Below are 17,739 nucleotides of genomic sequence, written 5' to 3' on the forward strand. Positions count from 1 at the left end.
GTCGCACATTTGCAACATACCATTATTATTATTATTATTATTATTATAACATTATAACATAAATTATTACCAAAATACCAAAATTACTATTTATTTTTTGTGCAAAAGTGTAATTAATAATCTCAACATTATTTACCATCTACTTAAAGGCAAAAACACACACAAAACATTTTTTTATATACAGCTATATAAATTCAGGCGTTAAGGGGTTAAAATGCTTTTTCTTTAAATTTTTTACTTTTTTTAAGGAAATTAGGTTGTATTTAATCAAGTTTTACAATCATTTCATGATCTATGTTGTCATGTAGTGCACAGTAAACTAAAAAAATTAATTAAAAAATGTAAATAAATTAAAGTGGTTCCTCCCAAAACACTGTAACTTAAAAAAGACAAAGGAAAAAAAAATCTCAAATTTCTGTCAGAATAAGAATGTTAGGACATTATAACTAATGTAACCACTAATGTAAAAACAAACAAACAAACAAACAAAAAACAACAGCAAACACATTGCATTTTTAAGTTCTTGGGTGTTTATATAGATGTGTCTGCGTGTGTTTTTGTTCTGCAAATTATCACGCCTTTCCCCACTAGCAAAGCTCAGTGCCATAGCTGTGAGCAGCATTTACTGAAGCGGTGTCACAAGTGTGCGCACGCACAGCACAACACAACACAACACACACACACACACACACACACCACATCGTGACAGGATATACACATCTAAATATGCAGATTACACAGGTGCTGTATGAAAACACAGTTCTTTCATTTCAAGAAAGCACCTATTTAGCATGAACTCAAAGCAGCATGCTTTACTAAAATGCGACCTCATAAATATCACTTTCGATGTTGGACATGAGGGGCTGTCAGGCACAGCTTTCAAACTAGCACCGCACAATCCTGGCCACATGTGTGATTTTTATTTGCCAATTTACTGTAGCATGTTGAAAATAATAATCAGTCAATGACCACAGGCCACTGACCAGAATACTGCTGGAAATGCTTTACCAAGTGAAACTTACAAATAATGCTTAAAGCAATGTAAATTACTGTCAAACATTTAACTTTCAATGTTAACGACAGAAATATACACACAAAGACAAATACATGTGTACAGACACACAGACAATTTCAAATAAATAAATAACTGTATTCTAATGGAGATCACTAATGACATCACCTTTACTGGTTGCACAATTGTTTATAGAAACCCTGAAAGACCTAATGAACTAATTTTTGACAAAAATGACAAAACAGAGCATAGGTTAGTCTGAGAGATACAGAAAAAGAAATAACGAACAAACTTACTGACTTCAACAGAATGGTACAAAAGCTCAGATTCCTTCAATAATGTCATTCGGCACAATGCATTTTTTTTTTCAATACATTGGCAAAAATACATAAATAAATAATACAAAAATGTGTGCTTTTAGATCATCTTTTTCAATTAACCAGAAGTCCATGTTCTGAAAATACAACTGATCCTGCAATCTGCTCTTTAAGCACATCTCTTGGATAAGGAGGAAACAAGATTTTGTCCCTGTTAACAGAGTTAAGGTACCTTGACACTTGCACAAATCTGATCCCCGCAGTGGCACACAATCTGGTGTGTCAGAGTGTAAACTCAGTGTAAACTGTTGTAAACTGTGCATGATCTGTGCGTAGCTGTGTGCAAGTGCGCAAAGAAAATTTTGAAACATTCAAAATCTCTGGAATGCATTAATTTTTTGAACTAGTTGTGAACATTGCGTAATCTATTCGAAAACAGTGTGTCACTGCGAGTCAATGCATCTCATTGCCGCAGTGCATCTGAACGGTTGGTGAGATGTTACATTTACAATAAACATAATTTTACAGATACATTATCTAACTCGAGAGAAGTAATGAAAATGCAACTGTTTTACCAATCCATTATAAATCAATCATTACCTTTGAGACAATTCCAAATGCATTCTCCACCTCATGAAGCACCCGAAAAATGCTGCAGCTGTAGATAATTTCTCTGTGATTCCGGGAGCGACAAGAGATGGTTTCACAACGAATTGGCACAATAAATTGCATGGCAGTCCGGGAATTAAATTCGTGCAAGTATCAAGGTGCCTTTACAGTGATACTACACTCAAATTCCAACACCATTTGTTCTAAAATGGTCATAGTCCAGCGGTATGAAGGAACAATTTTTCTGATTTCTATGTGAAACCACCTCTACCAAAAGACCAGAACTTAATTTTTATTCAGCTCATTATTGTTTACATATATTAGAGATACAAAGGCTCAAAAAAAACAAAGCAAAAGTGACAGGCATTTGTGTCCATGTATTTAACATAATGCACAAGTCTCCCTCAACACTTCTAGTGTGTACCGGCACCACTGTCATGCAGGAAAAAAAAAAAAATTGTATGTTGCCTCATTACAAATGTCACTATGTTGACTGCTGTTGGCCCATTCGCTGATAAGAATAAGAGATTTATGTTTAGGCAGTACTTACCAGAGAAGTTTCGTGAAACAAGCATGGTGGTGAGGATGGCCCCCTGTGAAAACAATGAAAAAGAAATTTTTTTTTTGACATTTTGATTTTCATCATCCTAAAATCTCATTTAGTGGTTACCAACAAGAAATACACCCATGAAGCAAAGTCTTTGACTTGGCAAAGTTTTTATGCACAGCAAGAATGGTAGCCCATAGCTGAGTGGGTAGTGTGTGATATCAAACTGAAGGATTAGGAGATGATGAACATTACAGCACCCCCCCCCCCCCACCCAAAAAACCTACATATACAGATATACAAGACTTTATCTTCCACCTGGTGCAACTGTGAGTGTTCACCTGATGCAGTTGTCATTTTTATGCCCAGTGCCTATAATCACAACATTACTTTTAACCAAACTGGCTTTTTTGAGTATTCCATCTGGAAATATACACAAACACAATTCAAAATAAAAGACTGATAAAGCGACAGATTATTTTATTTTGCTTCAGACAAACTGCTACAGTACATGCTCTCTTCCTCTTCACCTGCAAGACAGCACAAATATGTCTACAAACAGAAGCTCTAAAAACAATCCTGATCAAGTGTCTATACCAGAGGTTTTCAACTCATTCCAGAAAGGGAAGAGAACCACCCACTCAGGAGTGGGTGGCTGCAAAGAAAAACTGCACCCTCTCGCCCCTTTCTGGAATGAGTTGAAGACCTCTGGTCTATACAATTAAAGTTCTCTATGTTCTTGCATTTAGTGTTGGAAGGAAGACGAGTTACTCCATACCAACTTCCTGCTTCTTCATGTGCACGTGACCCTGTGTCTAACCAGTCAATTTGTAAGTTGTTGAATCTACAATTTGTTTGTTTTTAAAAGTTAAGACGGTCTAAATAATTGCTGAAGAAATGTTAAAATTCGTATGAATAAAATGACTGACAGGTCTGCCTGAGTATAAGACATTTTTACATTTTTTAGACATATTTAGGTCCATGAAAAAAAAGACCTTTTCTTACAAATAATAAATAAAATAATAATAATAAAAATAAATGAAATAATACCACCTGGGCCAGTTAAATGTTATCTGATCTGAGATATGCCAACAAACAAGCATCTTACAGCAGAGTACTTTTTAAGATAAACAGCTCAGGGTTAAAATTCAGTGACAAAAAAAAACATAACCAATGTGAAATGTGCTTGTGAAAAACAATACAATAAAACAATAAAACACTAACAATAAAATTGAGGAGAACAGCAGAAGGGATTAATTTACCCCAACACAGAGCTTATTGGAGCAGAAGAAGATGATATGGAAAAGGGCGAGTGCTCAAACAGACCTTGAGTTTCCTCCTGGCATTGAATTTCTTCAGGCACTCCACAGTTTCCTGTCTGTGCATCATAGATGCCACAGTGGACCGTTGCTGGAAGAAGGCAAAGGATGAAGCAGGAGGAAAGGAATATGGAAGGGGGAGAAAAAGTGTAGAGAAGGATGATGAGGAGAACCAGATGAAGAAAGGGTAAAAGAAGAAAGGGAGAGACAACCGTTTAATTGGGAGAATTAAGTTGTCATAATACTTATCTGAGGAGGAGTTTGTCTGTGCTCTTATGTGTAGCAGGATGCATAAAACATTATGGCCCTGATTTAAATAATGACAGCTAAATTGTGCCGGCTTTCCAAACTTTTAGGCGCTGCGTTGGAGACGTAAACAGCAGTATGTAAATGAAGACTAAACATGTGTTAATGGCCGCAAATGCAAAATGAAATTAAAATCAGCCAATTGCAGGTATGTAACCTGTGCTTCTTTGTGAGCAAGTTCTGCCACATATGTAACTGAGTGTATTCATGTGCTGGCACTAAATAAATAAATAAAACAATCTGCTATTTCAGACATTTATTGTTCCATTCACGGTATTTAAGTAAACTGGTGAATAATTATGCTGTGTTCTGCCGATGAAAAACACAGAGAACAGTTATCTATGTGCTTTACGTACATCAAATGGATCACATCAGCTGTAATCATCCCACACAGACTCAGAGATGTGCAGTGAGTAAAAAATAAACTGGAATTTGATTGCAAGGTTTCTTTTCATTCCATGCACCCACACTCGCACATTATAATCCGGTTCACATTACAGAAATACAATTTTTCACCAATTTTCATGAAATGTATTGTCGCCTTCAGGTAAAAGTGACTTCAAAGTATAAGAATTACAGAAATTTTCAGGAGTCACACTAAAATGTACTTTATTGTCAGTGCATTAAAAGCTAAGAACTATGGTCCACCTGTTAGGCATTGAGACACTGGTTCTTAAGGAAACAAGCACAATGTAAATGTTAATTCTTCAAATATACCCAAACCTTTTGTAACTCAAACCCAATATTTTAAGATGCCATTATTCAATTGCATGTACACCAAGTGCAGCAGAGCATCTGATTGCGGAGTATTTCTAATGATGCATTGTACGCAGAATGATATGTAAATGTACATGTGCATTTAACCTTGAGAAACAACTTCCTGTGTCTGTGCCTCTCACTAAGGGACACTTACGCAGACCCATGGGTGCTTAAGGGCCTCTTGTGCTGTGATCCTCTTGGCTGGGTTGATGGTCAGCATCTGGTTGATCAGGTTTTTGGCCTCTGGAGTCACGGTGTCCCACTCTGGGGAAGGAAACTGCAGAGGAAAACATGGCCAACTCATTCAACATTCATTGACGGGGTGTTGGAAGTCTTCAAAAAGTACTTAACCTGTGTTTATGCTTTTACTGTTGCCTATTGACAACTGAAATAAGCAGTAATCAGCAACTATACATTTTAACATTTGCTATCCCCCACCTGTCTCTGCACATGGTACAGTTGCCTTCAATGGATTATAAAACACGAGGCCAGATAAACTGGAGAATTGTTTTTTTAGGATAAACAACGGAAAGCAAAAATATTGTGACAAGTCTTACAATATATACGTAATATTTCAATAACTTTTGCTTGTAATAACTCCAACAAGTCTGCAACTCATGAACCAAACTACTGGGTTTATCTTTCCTAGATTCTCCTGTAGTCTTTCTCAATCAGTTATGGCCAGTGTGGAACCTTCAACATTTCCCCTGATGACGTATTTGTTGAGTTGGTGGTGTCTTGTTGCATGTGTTCTGGATCATTGTCTTGCAGCATGATGTTCCTCCTGATATATTTGAGTATTTTTTCTGTGAACTCACAGACAAAATGGGTAACAATTTACTTGAAGGTATCACTTGTCAAGAAAGATGACTTTAAGCTTGCTTTCAGCTTGTTTTCATCTTGGAATATAATACGTGCCATGGGATTAATACACGTTGTTGGATTAAACTGGACAGTGTTTGGTACTTTCCTGGAGTAAGTGAGGTCATACCGGACTTTTCCATTGCAGATGGGGAGGCCCATGGAATGAACTCAGTGGTGAAGACGATGGAATATGTCTAAGAATGATTCTAACATAACAAGTATGATTAAATGAACTATTAATGTAATAAAAGTAAGAGTTGATTAGAAAAAGTATGTTACAAATAAGTGAAATGAATGATTATATGAGTTGTTTTTCATAAAGAGTGCGGAGAAAAAGAGGAAGTTAGTGATGTCGCAAGCAGAGCAAGAGAAGCTGATGATAAACAACTGAAAATAATTAAGATGTGATAAAATATGAAATGAATAATAAGGAATGAAAATGTTGTATATGATCATATGAATTGTTTTTATGTGAAAGAGAGTTGTAATGAAATGATTGAATATGATTGATGTGATTCTAAAGACATGATTTAAAAAGAATGAATTCTCAGAAAAGCTGATGTGTTAACAGAAAAGAGGAACTTGAGAAATAAGTTACTGGCAGCCGAGAAATAAGTTACTGGCAGAGGGCTGCAGATGGCTTCCAGTAAGGGAAGGAGTAGGGAGGAGGTTTTGAGTCCCCATCGTCCCCATGGTAACCAAGATCAACTGAAGAACAACAAGAGTCAAGCTCATATATAAGCTGCAAAACACCAGGAAACGGGGTTATTCTTCCAGGGAGAGGTGCTGTAGTCACTTCTCCCCTGCTACGAGGAAATCACAAGACTTGACCATCTTGTGAGCTGCAATTGGAATCGTGGAGTGAGAGGATTGGAGCCATAAGAGATCATTTGAGAGAGTTTTCAACTCCCACTCAGGCTGTCCAGTCACGGAGTAGCAGAGCATTGGAGAATAATCACTGGCCTTAAGTCTGAGTGAGGAAGTTTCAACGTTTTCTCTCTCAAGGAACATCACATCATACCGGAATGGATTAGATCAACTTTTGGTTGATTGAAGAAGGAATAAACTCTTATGTGGATTAATTTCCTGATGGATTTTCAAGAATCGTGGTCAGCTAACAACTAATAGCTGATGAAGAGGAAATCAAGTTCATCGAACTGGGGATTTTAACATCAAAAAACCTCCTTCCCTCACTCCTAGAAAAATTGTTAAGAAGTAAATTCAGTCCAGTCAGAGTGAGATCAGACATCATTATTGAATCAAAAACAAAAATCTCTGCCAATTATTATTCTGATTATATTTGAATTACTGTTGTGAAATTATCATCATATAACCTATTTTGATTATGTTGTCAGCACTTGCAAAACCTGCAATAAATTTCCAAGCATGCAGTTAAAGTGTTAAGGCTCGGACATTGGATTTATTGATGCTTCTTAAGGTGTAAAAGTTAAAGTTTATTGGGTGTATAACATCAAAAAGTGCTCTAAAAGGTTAGTCTGGTTTTTAATGAAATTAACGCATCCTGGGGACTCGCTGTACGAGTCACTAAATTTAAAATCTAGCAACATTCCAAGAGCCCTGATCCATAAGAGGAGAGCTGCCGTTAACGGGCGTGGCCGGCTCGTATCCTGGTTCCAGAGAAGGCTATTCGACCGGGGTGCGAGATCAGCGTCAGCGGGGTGGACGTCCGGATGGAGGCAGTGAGCGGCTAGACGAATCTCCTCGCCACCAGCTTGAACAGCCTTTGTGCAGCCCTGCCGGGTAATACCCGTGGAGACACGAAGGTCGGACCCCAGAGACGGAGAGCTGGTTTTTAGTGCACAAACGCACTCATCGGAGGGTGAGCGTGTGCCGCGTGTATCTAAAAAATTAATAACGGGATCTGACACATGGCTCCCGAACAGGGACCTGACGAAGTGTAGTTGGCTCCGAGGAAGAATCCTGGCCAAAGGAGAGTCTTTGCCATTGGATAGGTGGAAAGCCCCTGAGTGGATTACCAAAGGAGACAGTGTTGTGGAGAGTGTCGGCTGATGGCCTGTATAGGTCCAGTAACGGCTTGAAACACATCTGTTTTCCAGAGGTGTGAAAGTTTGGAGGTGACCACCAGAAGGACGAAGTAAAGACAACAGGAGCAAGCATCCCAGGGAGCTGGGATCAAGGACGAGAAGCAGACGTGTCACTGCTGGATCGTCTGAAGTGGGACGAGAAGCAGACGTGTCACTGCTGGATCATCTGAACTGGGACGAGAAGCAGACGTGTCACTGCTGGATCGTCTGAACTGGGACGAGAAGCAGACGTATCACTGCTGGATCGTCTGGACTGGGACGAGAAGCAGACGGAGATAGCCTGCTGGATCATCACAAAACGACGAGGAAGGGAAGCAGGCGAGGGAGCCTGCTGGATCGGATCGTCAGGAGAGCAGGTATGAGAGTATACCGTGCAAAATGGTGATCTACAAGAGAGAATAGGATCATCAACCCGTGAGGTTCCTGAGGGGAGAAGCGGGAAAAGGAGCAGCTTATTTGGAGTTAACCTCTGGAATTAGCGCTGAATAGCCAAGTAGTCTGTCACTCATCCCTGACTCAAGGCGCCAAGAGAGGCTTTGAGAGGCAGACGACTCGAGATGACAAGGACCATAGCTGAAGTCAAGGAGACGACAGTGGTGGAATCGACAATCTCAGCAACCGAGAGAGTAAAGGGAGGATAATCATTACGAAACAGTAAGGTTAGTGTTAAAAACAAGTAGTGAAAATATGGCTGAAGAAGAGTCAGGACCCGTAGCAACCCCTGAATCCGAACAAGACGAGGAAAAAGAAGTGAATATTCGGCCACACAGAGTGGTATTGTATGGACGAGGATATGATTCTTGGGCAGAAACAGTTCAAAAATATGTCAGAGATCAAAGTGTAGAAACTGATGAAGAAAGTTTCAAAGAAGCTATGGCAGAAACTATACACACATTAGGGATATATTATCCAGGTCAGCATAAGGAGGGGCAGATCTTGGCTGTTTTGGAAAGCCCACCAGTCCCAAAGGACAAGACGGGGACCAGAGAGTGGCTTGAGTGGTGGTGCAAACTTCTTGGAGAAGAGTGGAAAAGAGGACAAATCACCACCTTAATAAGTCCTGAGAAAAGTTATGACTCCGTAGTAAAAATGACAGCTGGGTTGTTGGGAGTAGAGACGGTCCTGGTAGATGTTAAAGCAAAATCAGCGTCCGTGTATGCTGAGTTTAAGTCCATGGCAGAATGGCTAAAAGGCTTAGGAAGAATGCTTAAGGAACAATATCCTATAATGGAAGATAGGAATGGAAGTCAGATCTTCGACAATGCAGACGAGAACAAGATAAATTTCCAGGCCAAACCCGAACAAAGTGACGAGGAAAACGAGCCAGAGGGGAGTGAAGAAGAATTGATATCCCCGGGAGGTCTTAATTCTGGGAGGAATGGTCAAGAATATAAAAGCCCGGACCAGCTCCACACAAGCTTTGACCCGGTGTGGCAAAATTTGCCCTTAGGAAGTGTGAGAGGAACAACCTCAACAGTTAAAAAACAGACAGAATGCTTAGTTGAGCAGGAGAAAAGACAAAGAAGCCTTCAGGGAGTATCTGGACAGATATTCCATCAATCGCCGGAATGTGGGCCCAGAAGCTTGGGACAGCTTAAATCTGAAGAATGTGCTGCCGGACCGAGTTACCATATTAAAGAGGAAGGGCGCTCGCAGGAGATCTTTAGAAAATCTAAAGCAAAAACCCACCATGTATACATTGAATCTGACTACATGGAGGACTTGAACCCTATGCCCGAAGGAACCAAAAAAATGCTGACCCAAGATGGAAGACGGGCATATCATTATTTTGGCAGTCCTTGGGATATCGATGGAGATAGTCTCATTGTCTTCACAAATCACAGACTGAAAATTGCCAACCGAAAATTCCGAGCAAAGCTCAAGGAGCGGGCAGGCAAAGAATACCAAGAGGAGCTTAAGAACACAAAGGGGAGAAGTCTGGACGGAAAATCAATGGTGATAACAAGCGCACCACGAATGGATTATCATGCACTTATACATGTGCCCTTTGAAAGCTACCCAGGGAGAGAAAATTCAATCGAATACACGGAGAAAATGTTGAAAACTCTGGGAATAGCTATTGATTTGGCCAAAGAACGGCAGCATCGGCGAGTGGTGATATGTGTGGACGGATTACGATCTGGACATATGACATGGGAAGAGGCAGAAAAGGTTGCCATGGCAGCCGTGAACCTACACATGTGTACCCCAGGAGTATGGGGATCAATGAGAGAGATTGTGGTGGTCACTAGCAATGAGCAGGAGCAAGATCGAGTGAGAAGGGCACTTGAAGCGGTGAACCTAGGACCAAATAGAGCAGGTCCAAAGAAGGGTGCAGTTGGAGCAAGTGGAGTGGCAACTAGTCCCCCGTTAGTGATGCAGCCCATTCCCATGGCGACAAGTGAGAAAAGATCAGTACATGCTGTGGGAGTGCAGCAATTAAGGATTAAAACCCCACGACCAACATTAAAGTAAGTTGCAAGTGGGCTCCAGACTATCATACACCCGACAGGCTCCCAATCACGGATGAAAGAGCCTTTCCAGGCTCCTCCACCGGATAATGGAGAAGAGGATCCTATATTCATTCCTTTACCAGTCGGAAATACCGAAGCAACTGGGGCACCCCGAAAGTCAGAACAAAACGGGGACCCACAACTACACACTATAATGCCGCGTTCACACCGGGCGTGACGCGAGCGACTGCAGCCACAGGTTGCCATGTAATCCCTATGTAAGGACGCGTTTTGGCGCCAAACCGCGCAGCGTGACGGAGATGAGTGAAGCGACGCGAGTGAAGCGACGCGAGTGAAGCGATTTTGAGCGTTTTGCGCGTTTGTGGCGCGATATTGCATCGCCTCACGTCGCGCTGCCCTCCTCCCCAAGTTCAAAAATCTGAACTTTTTCGTCTCGTCTCGCCGCAATGACCAATCAGGGACTGAATATGTGGTGATGTGGAGATGTCTGGAGTTTGACTAAAGATGTGAACATGTCCTGTATCTGGTAGCAGCCTGTGAGCAGGACTTATGTCTCTTTTGTCCTTTATTTCACAATCATGACAGAGTTTTTGGAGCGAACAGCAGCACCACAGCAGCGGGGAGCGGAGTTTCTTTTTCTTTTACGTGCGTGCGCGAATCGTCCTGGAGATTATTTTACTTATTAACTACACAGCTGTATAATAAAGCAAATGGTGACTGGTTTCTAAACACAATTATGACAGTTTTTGGAGCGAGCAGCAGCCCTACTTGCAGCAGCGGGAGCAGAGCTTTTTCCTTTTCTTTTTCTTTTACATGCGCGTGCGTGCCAAATCGTCCTGGAGATTATTTTACTTATTAACTACACAGCTGTATAATAAAGCAAATGGTGACTGGTTTCTAAACACAATTATGACAGAGTTTTTTGGGGGAAGAGCCAGCTGCAGCAAACAGTGGAGTTTTTTTTGTTTGTTTTTTTTACATGTGCGCGCGCGAACAGGACAGTTGATCCTCAAACTGGCTCCCGCCGAGCTCCTCCAGAGTGACCGAGCTCCTCACCCTATCCCTAAGGGAGCGCCCAGCCACCCTACGGAGGAAACTCATCTCGGCGGCTTGTACTCGCGATCTCGTTCTTTCGGTCATGAGCCAAATCTCATGACCATAGGTGAGGATCGGAACGTAGATCGATCGGTAAATCGAGAGCTTTGCCCCCCTACTCAGCTCTCTCTTCACCACGACGGTCCGATACAGTGACCGTATCACTGCAGATGCTGCACCGATCCGTCTATTGATCTCACGCTCCATCCGTCCCTCACTTGTGAACAAAACCCCGAGATACTTAAACTCCTCCACTTGAGGCAAGGACACTCCACCGACCTGAAGAGGGCAAAGCACCTTTTACTGGTCAAGAACCATGCCTCGGATTTGGAGGTGCTGATTTTCATCCCGGACGCTTCACACTCGGCTGCAAACCGAGGGTCACTGAAGGTCCTGATTTGACGAAGCCAACAGAACCACATCGTCCACAAACAGCGGTTCCCAAACCAGACCCCCTCTACACCCTGGCTGCGCCTAGAAATTCTGTCCATAAAAATAATGAACAGAACCGGTGACAAAGGGCAGCCCTGGTGGAGGCCAACGTGCACTGGAAACAGGTTTGACTTACTACCGGCAATGCGAACCAAGCTCCTGCTGTGGTCATACAGGGACCGGCTAGCCCTTAGCAAAGGACCCCGGACCCCATACTCCCGGAGCACTCCCCACAGGGTGCGCCAAGGGACACAGTCGAACGCCTTCTCCAGATCCACAAAACACATGTGGACTGGTTAGGCGAACTCCCATGAACCCTCGAGCACCCGATGGAGCGTGTAGAGCTGGTCCAGTGTGCTGCGACCAGGACGAAAACCACACTGCTCCTCCTGAATCCGAGGTTCGACCATCGGTCCAATTCTCTTCTCCAGTACTCTGGAATAGACCTTACCAGGGAGGCTGAGGAGTGTGATCCCCCTATAGTTGGAACACACCCTCCGGCCCCCCTTCTTAAACAGAGGGACCACCACCCTGGTCTGCCAATCCAGAGACACTGTCCCCGATCGCCACGCAATGTTGCAGAGGCGTGTCAGCCAAGACAGTCCCACAACATCCAGAGACTTAAGGTACTCACCCCAGGAGCCTTGCCACCGAGGAGCTTTCTAACCACCTCGGTGACTTCGGCCTGGGTAATGGATGAGTCCGCCTCTGAGTCCCCAGTCTCTTCTTCCTCTTCAGAAGACATGACGATGGGATTGAAGAGATCCTTGAAGTACTCCTTCCACTGCCCGACAACATCCCCAGTCAGGGTCAACAGCTCCCCACCCGCACCGTAAACAGTGCCGGTGGAGAGCTGCTTCCGCCTCCAGAGGCGTCGGACGGTTTGGCAGAATCTCTTCGAGGCTGACCGATAGTCCTCCTCCATAGCCTCCCCAAACTCCTCCCAGACCCGAGTTTTTGCCTCTGCGACCGCATGGGCTGTGGCACGTTTGGCCTGCTGGTACCTGTCAGCTGCCTCTGGGGTCCCACCTACCAACAAAGATAAGTAGGACTCCTTCTTTTCAGCTTGACGGCATCCCTTACTTCCGGTGTCCACCAACAGGTTCGGGGATTGCCGCCGCGACAGGCACCAGAGACCTTGCGACCACAGCTACGAGCGGCCGCATCGACAATGGAGGTGGAGAACATGGTCCACTCGGACTCCATGTCTCCAACCTCCCCCGGGATCTGGGAGAAGCTCTCCCGGAGGTGGGAGTTGAAGACCTCGCTGACAGAGGGTTCCGCCAGTCGTTCCCAGCAGACTCTCACGATACGTTTGGGCCTGCCAGGTCTGACCGGCTTCCTCCCCTCCCAGCAGATCCAACTCACCACCAGGTGGTGATCGTTCGACAGCTCTGCCCCTCTCTTCACTCGAGTGTCTGAGACACGTGGCCGAAGGTCAGATGACACGACTACAAAGTCGATCATCGACCTCCGGGTCAGGGTGCCCTGGTGCCACGTGCACTTATGGACACCCTTGTGCTCAAACATGGTGTTCGTGATGGACAAACTGTGACTAGCACAGAAGTCCAACAACTGAACACCACTCGGGTTCAAATTGGGGAGGTCGTGCTTCCCGATCACCCCCCTCCAGGTCTCACTGTCGTCGCCCACGTGGGCGTTGAAATCCCCCAGGAGAACAATGGAGTCCCCAGTCAGAGCGCTATCTAGTACCCCTCCCAGGAACTCCAGGAAGGTCGGGTACTCTGCACTGCTGCTCGGCCCGTAGGCCGAGACAACGGTGAGAGACCTGTCCCCGACCCGAAGGCGTAGGGACGCGACCCTCTCGTTCACCGGCGTGAACTCCAACACATGCCGACTGAGCTGGGGAGCAATAAGCAAGGCGACCCCAGCTCTCCGCCACTCCCCGTGGGCAACGCCAGAAAAATGAAGCGTCCAGCCCCTCTCCAGGAGTTGGGTACCAGAGCCAAAGCTGTGCATGGAGGTGAGCCCGACTATCTCTAGTCGGTATCTCTCAACCTCCCGCACAAGCTCAGGCTCCTTCCCGACATACAACCGTAGACCAAAAAGGCCAAAGACAACTTCTGTTCTGTCACTTTGATTGTCAAGTTGTCATAATCAAGACAACCCAAAAAATGTCAACTTGTCATTACAAAAAATGAATGACACTTAATGGCAGCAGTCATAAACATTTGTGACATTGACATAATGTTTATGATGCATTAATCATGACTGTGTCATGTAACAGTTATGACAGTGTCATGTCACTATTATGATGATACCTTCAAGTAAAGTGTTACCACAAAATGTCCCTGCAGACTTCTGAATTTATTCTGCTGCTACCATCATTAATTACATCATCAGTTATTAATAGTGGGTCTGTTCCAGAAGCCTCCATGCATGACACTACGTCCACCATGTTTCACAGTTGAGCTTGTGTGTTTTAAACCATCAAAAGTCCATTCTTCTTACACACTGTGAACCTTCCTTCAGTTTGGCGCAGGGTTTGTCCTTGTCTCATAGTACATAAAACTTTGTTCCAGAACCGTTATACCTCACATCCTGCACTTTTGCATATTCCAATTTGGCTTTCCAAGTCATACTGCTAAGGAATGGTTTGAATCTTGTGATATGGCCTCAATTTCTACTGTCAAACTCTTCTTCAAACAGCGACTGCAAAATCATTGATCACATCACTGCCTGTGGTTTTACGTTGTTTTTCTTCTGTGAACAGCTGCTGTCTTTCTTTGTCAACTCATTCAATGCCTGCTTATCAATACACCATTACTTTCTTTTTCAGGACATCCAAAATTGTACTGAGAATGTTTGTGGAATACGTCTGATCAATTTTTCCTCTTTTCACCCATGGGGAGCTCTCTGGACTTCATGTTGACTTATCCCTTTTAGAACCAGTTGAAATGAATGCTAGGCCACAAGAAATACCAGTCAATCAGATATACCTATATTTTACAGATATACCCATATTTTTGCTCACCCCAAACTGATAGAGAAGGTGCAATGTGTTATGTTGGTGGACACATTTAGATGTAAACACTGGGAAATAAAAGCTGACATTCTAAACTGTCTTCTTATAGTCATCTTTTGGTCTGAAACATGAAGAAGAGGCACTGACACCAAGTGAATCAGCTGCAAATCATGAATTATCCGCAAACCGTGAATTGCAAAATGTGAATACTGAAAAAAATCTCCCGAAACATGAACACAGGTCTCACAAAACGTGAATTTCTTCACAATTTGGTGTATGTGCTTTGCTGAGGTGCCAATGGTGCGAACATCTGTGGGATTATGACTGCACGCCTCTCATTTTCATTGCACCTTGACGCTTTGCGTCACCCCTCGACTGACATATTATCTTGACACTTGACAAATTTGTTCCCGTCACTGGCACGCAATCTGGCATGCCAATGCGTAAATCCGTCATAAACAGTGCACGCCAGTGTGCAGTGCGCAAAGAAAATTTTGAAATGTTCAATACTTCTGGCACACAATAATTTCGTGAACTAGTCGTGAACATTGTGCAACCTATTTGAAAACACTGTGTGTCAAAATGTGTCACTGCGCGTAGCGCATCTGAACTTGAAATTGAGATTATAACGAGTTGTTACTTTACAGATGCATTATCTAACTCATAAGAAGGAATGAAAATACACCCGTTTTACCAATTCATTAAAATAAATATTATAATTAAATTAATATAATTAATTAAAAATATTATAATATTCTCCATTACACGACACGCACCAGACAACCTCCAGTTGAAGATAATTTCTTTGTGATTCTGGAAGCGATAAGAGAATGGTTTCATCAGCCAAGTTCTGAGAGCAAATGCATCATCGGCTACGAAATTATTATTTTATATAGCGTGGCATCAAGTGAAAAAAGCGGGACGCACTGGCACAAAGAATTGAGCAGCAGTTCGGGGATTAAATTTGAAAGTGTCAAGGTACATGGGTAGGAGAACAGTGGGTAAACAATCCAATGCTTGGTGAATTCTGCTTCATGATAGGAATAGTCAGCAGCAAGCCAGGTGTCCCTCTGGTAACTTCTGACACCTCCTGCTTAAAACCCAAAAAGTCAGAAGGATGGTGAGGTCCCGCTTTCACTGTCTGTATTCATACTGAAAATCATGATCAAGCGAGCTTTTGCCCTTCTGCTCCACGGGAAGCTTCTGTCCTCCCTGAGTTTGCTTTAGGACACCCGCTTTACCATTTAACAGATGTACCACCCCAGTCAAACACCCCACCTACCACTGTCCCCAGAGCAGGTCACACCCGATGGGGCCATCTGCGTGACACCAGAAGCAAGCTCCCACTTGGGCTTGCCTCACTGGATATAGTGACAAAAAAAAAAAAATGTTCTTGCAGAGATAGAGTTTGCAATCAAGATTTCCTGAAGTAACTGACCTGTAAACTGAAATCTGACAGAAAATATATATCATGAGTGATATTAACTTTTTCGACTTACGTTTTGCAAGACCTGCATTCACATTTTGTGAGATATTTTATTTACAGTTTGCAGCAAAATTATTAATGATTCAGGCATTAATTAATTTACTGACTTCTTTATAAATTTGTCCAGTAACATAGTGTTAGTTTTCTTATTGACAAAGATGCAAGATGTGCTAAGCCAAAGAACATAAAGGGGAGTATCTGAACCAGTGGTGAAAAGAGTTGAGGGTTGTGTTCTCCATTTCTATGTACAGCAAAACTGCAGGACAGTCATAACCTAGGTTACCAACACATAGTTCCAAATGAAGAATCTGCTAGGATGAGCAATTAAATGTATATAATTCTGAAACAAGAAGTCCAGTTACTTTTGGTTCAACTTCAACATAGCTTACATGCATGATTGCAAATGTTATTCTTCAATCTTTTAATCTTTGACATACGCCAACTTCCACATACATTTTCATTTATATTGTTCAGTTCATATATATGCATCAATACTTTCTGCGTTACTTCACAAAAAACATGCTATGTCAGTATCTCATATATTACTTTTTACTCTTACATTTCTTAACGTCATTTAGAGACAAGAAAGGAGCTTGTTGCAGGGCCAAACGAAACTCTAGATTTGATGGAGTTTTAATTAACTCAAAACTTATTTCATTAATTTACATATAATACATAAAAACTTCTTTCGGCTTCTTCCTTTTAGCTTGGGATCGCCACAACAGATGTGATACGGATCTGCATGCTGTTCTGGTACAACATTTACACAGGATGCCCTTCCAGAAGCACCTCCACATTACATGGAGAATAGCTGGACTTGAACAAGGAGCCTTCTGTTTTGAAAGCAAGTGCATGAACCATCTTACACCTTTCTTATACGAGCAAAGCGCTGCGCAGTAGAGCGAAGCTCGCTCATGGTACACTGTAGCCCAAACAGGAAGTGCCAAATTTCGACTCCACAGTGAAACAGGAAATGTAAAATGTCAAACACTTCCTGGATTGACAGATGAAATCCCTTGGAATCTCGCAGGAACTCAGTGGCAAATTAACACTGAAACAGGGAGTGCCAAATTTTGAGTCAACAGTGAAACAGGAAATGTCAAATGTTGAACACTTCCTGACATGGGTGGAGATAGAGTGGAGGCCAGGGTTGCACTGGACTCCCCTGAAATCTGATAGAACACAGATGATTGACATGTCACAGCACCACATGTCTGGTTGAAAAGAGCTGCACCTTGAATTCAGTGAGCCACATTGACTGCTAGGTTCCTCTTGCTAGGTTCCTCTTATAAATAAGCTAACAGACAGCAGCTGATTCATGCTCTGTTGGTTTATTAGTGCAGCAGATAACAAACAATCCTTCAAATGGTGATACAAGCATCAAATTCAGCACAAATACCCCTTAGACATTACACTTTTGGAAAAACTGACTGGCCACTTGAATTTTAAATAGGCGGCCAGGTAGGG

The 17,739-nt window shown here is 42.8% G+C and overlaps 1 protein-coding gene across 22 annotated transcripts in view; it reads right to left on the minus strand.

Moving 5' to 3' along the window:
• Window positions 1–17,739, minus strand: part of camk2b1 (calcium/calmodulin-dependent protein kinase (CaM kinase) II beta 1) — a 210,596-nt gene that overhangs the window by 95,955 nt on the left and 96,902 nt on the right. For all 22 annotated transcript variants that reach the window (XM_034170826.1, XM_034170847.1, XM_034170842.1 and 19 more), the window contains 3 exons: window positions 5,024–5,146; window positions 3,812–3,895; window positions 2,489–2,531 (listed from right to left, as the gene is read on the minus strand). In XM_034170826.1, coding sequence (XP_034026717.1) covers window positions 2,489–2,531; window positions 3,812–3,895; window positions 5,024–5,146 — 250 coding nt within the window. The remainder of the gene's footprint in view (window positions 1–2,488; window positions 2,532–3,811; window positions 3,896–5,023; window positions 5,147–17,739) is intronic.

Source organism: Thalassophryne amazonica, chromosome 5 (genome assembly GCF_902500255.1).
Source record: "Thalassophryne amazonica chromosome 5, fThaAma1.1, whole genome shotgun sequence".
Lineage (NCBI taxonomy): Eukaryota > Metazoa > Chordata > Actinopteri > Batrachoidiformes > Batrachoididae > Thalassophryne > Thalassophryne amazonica.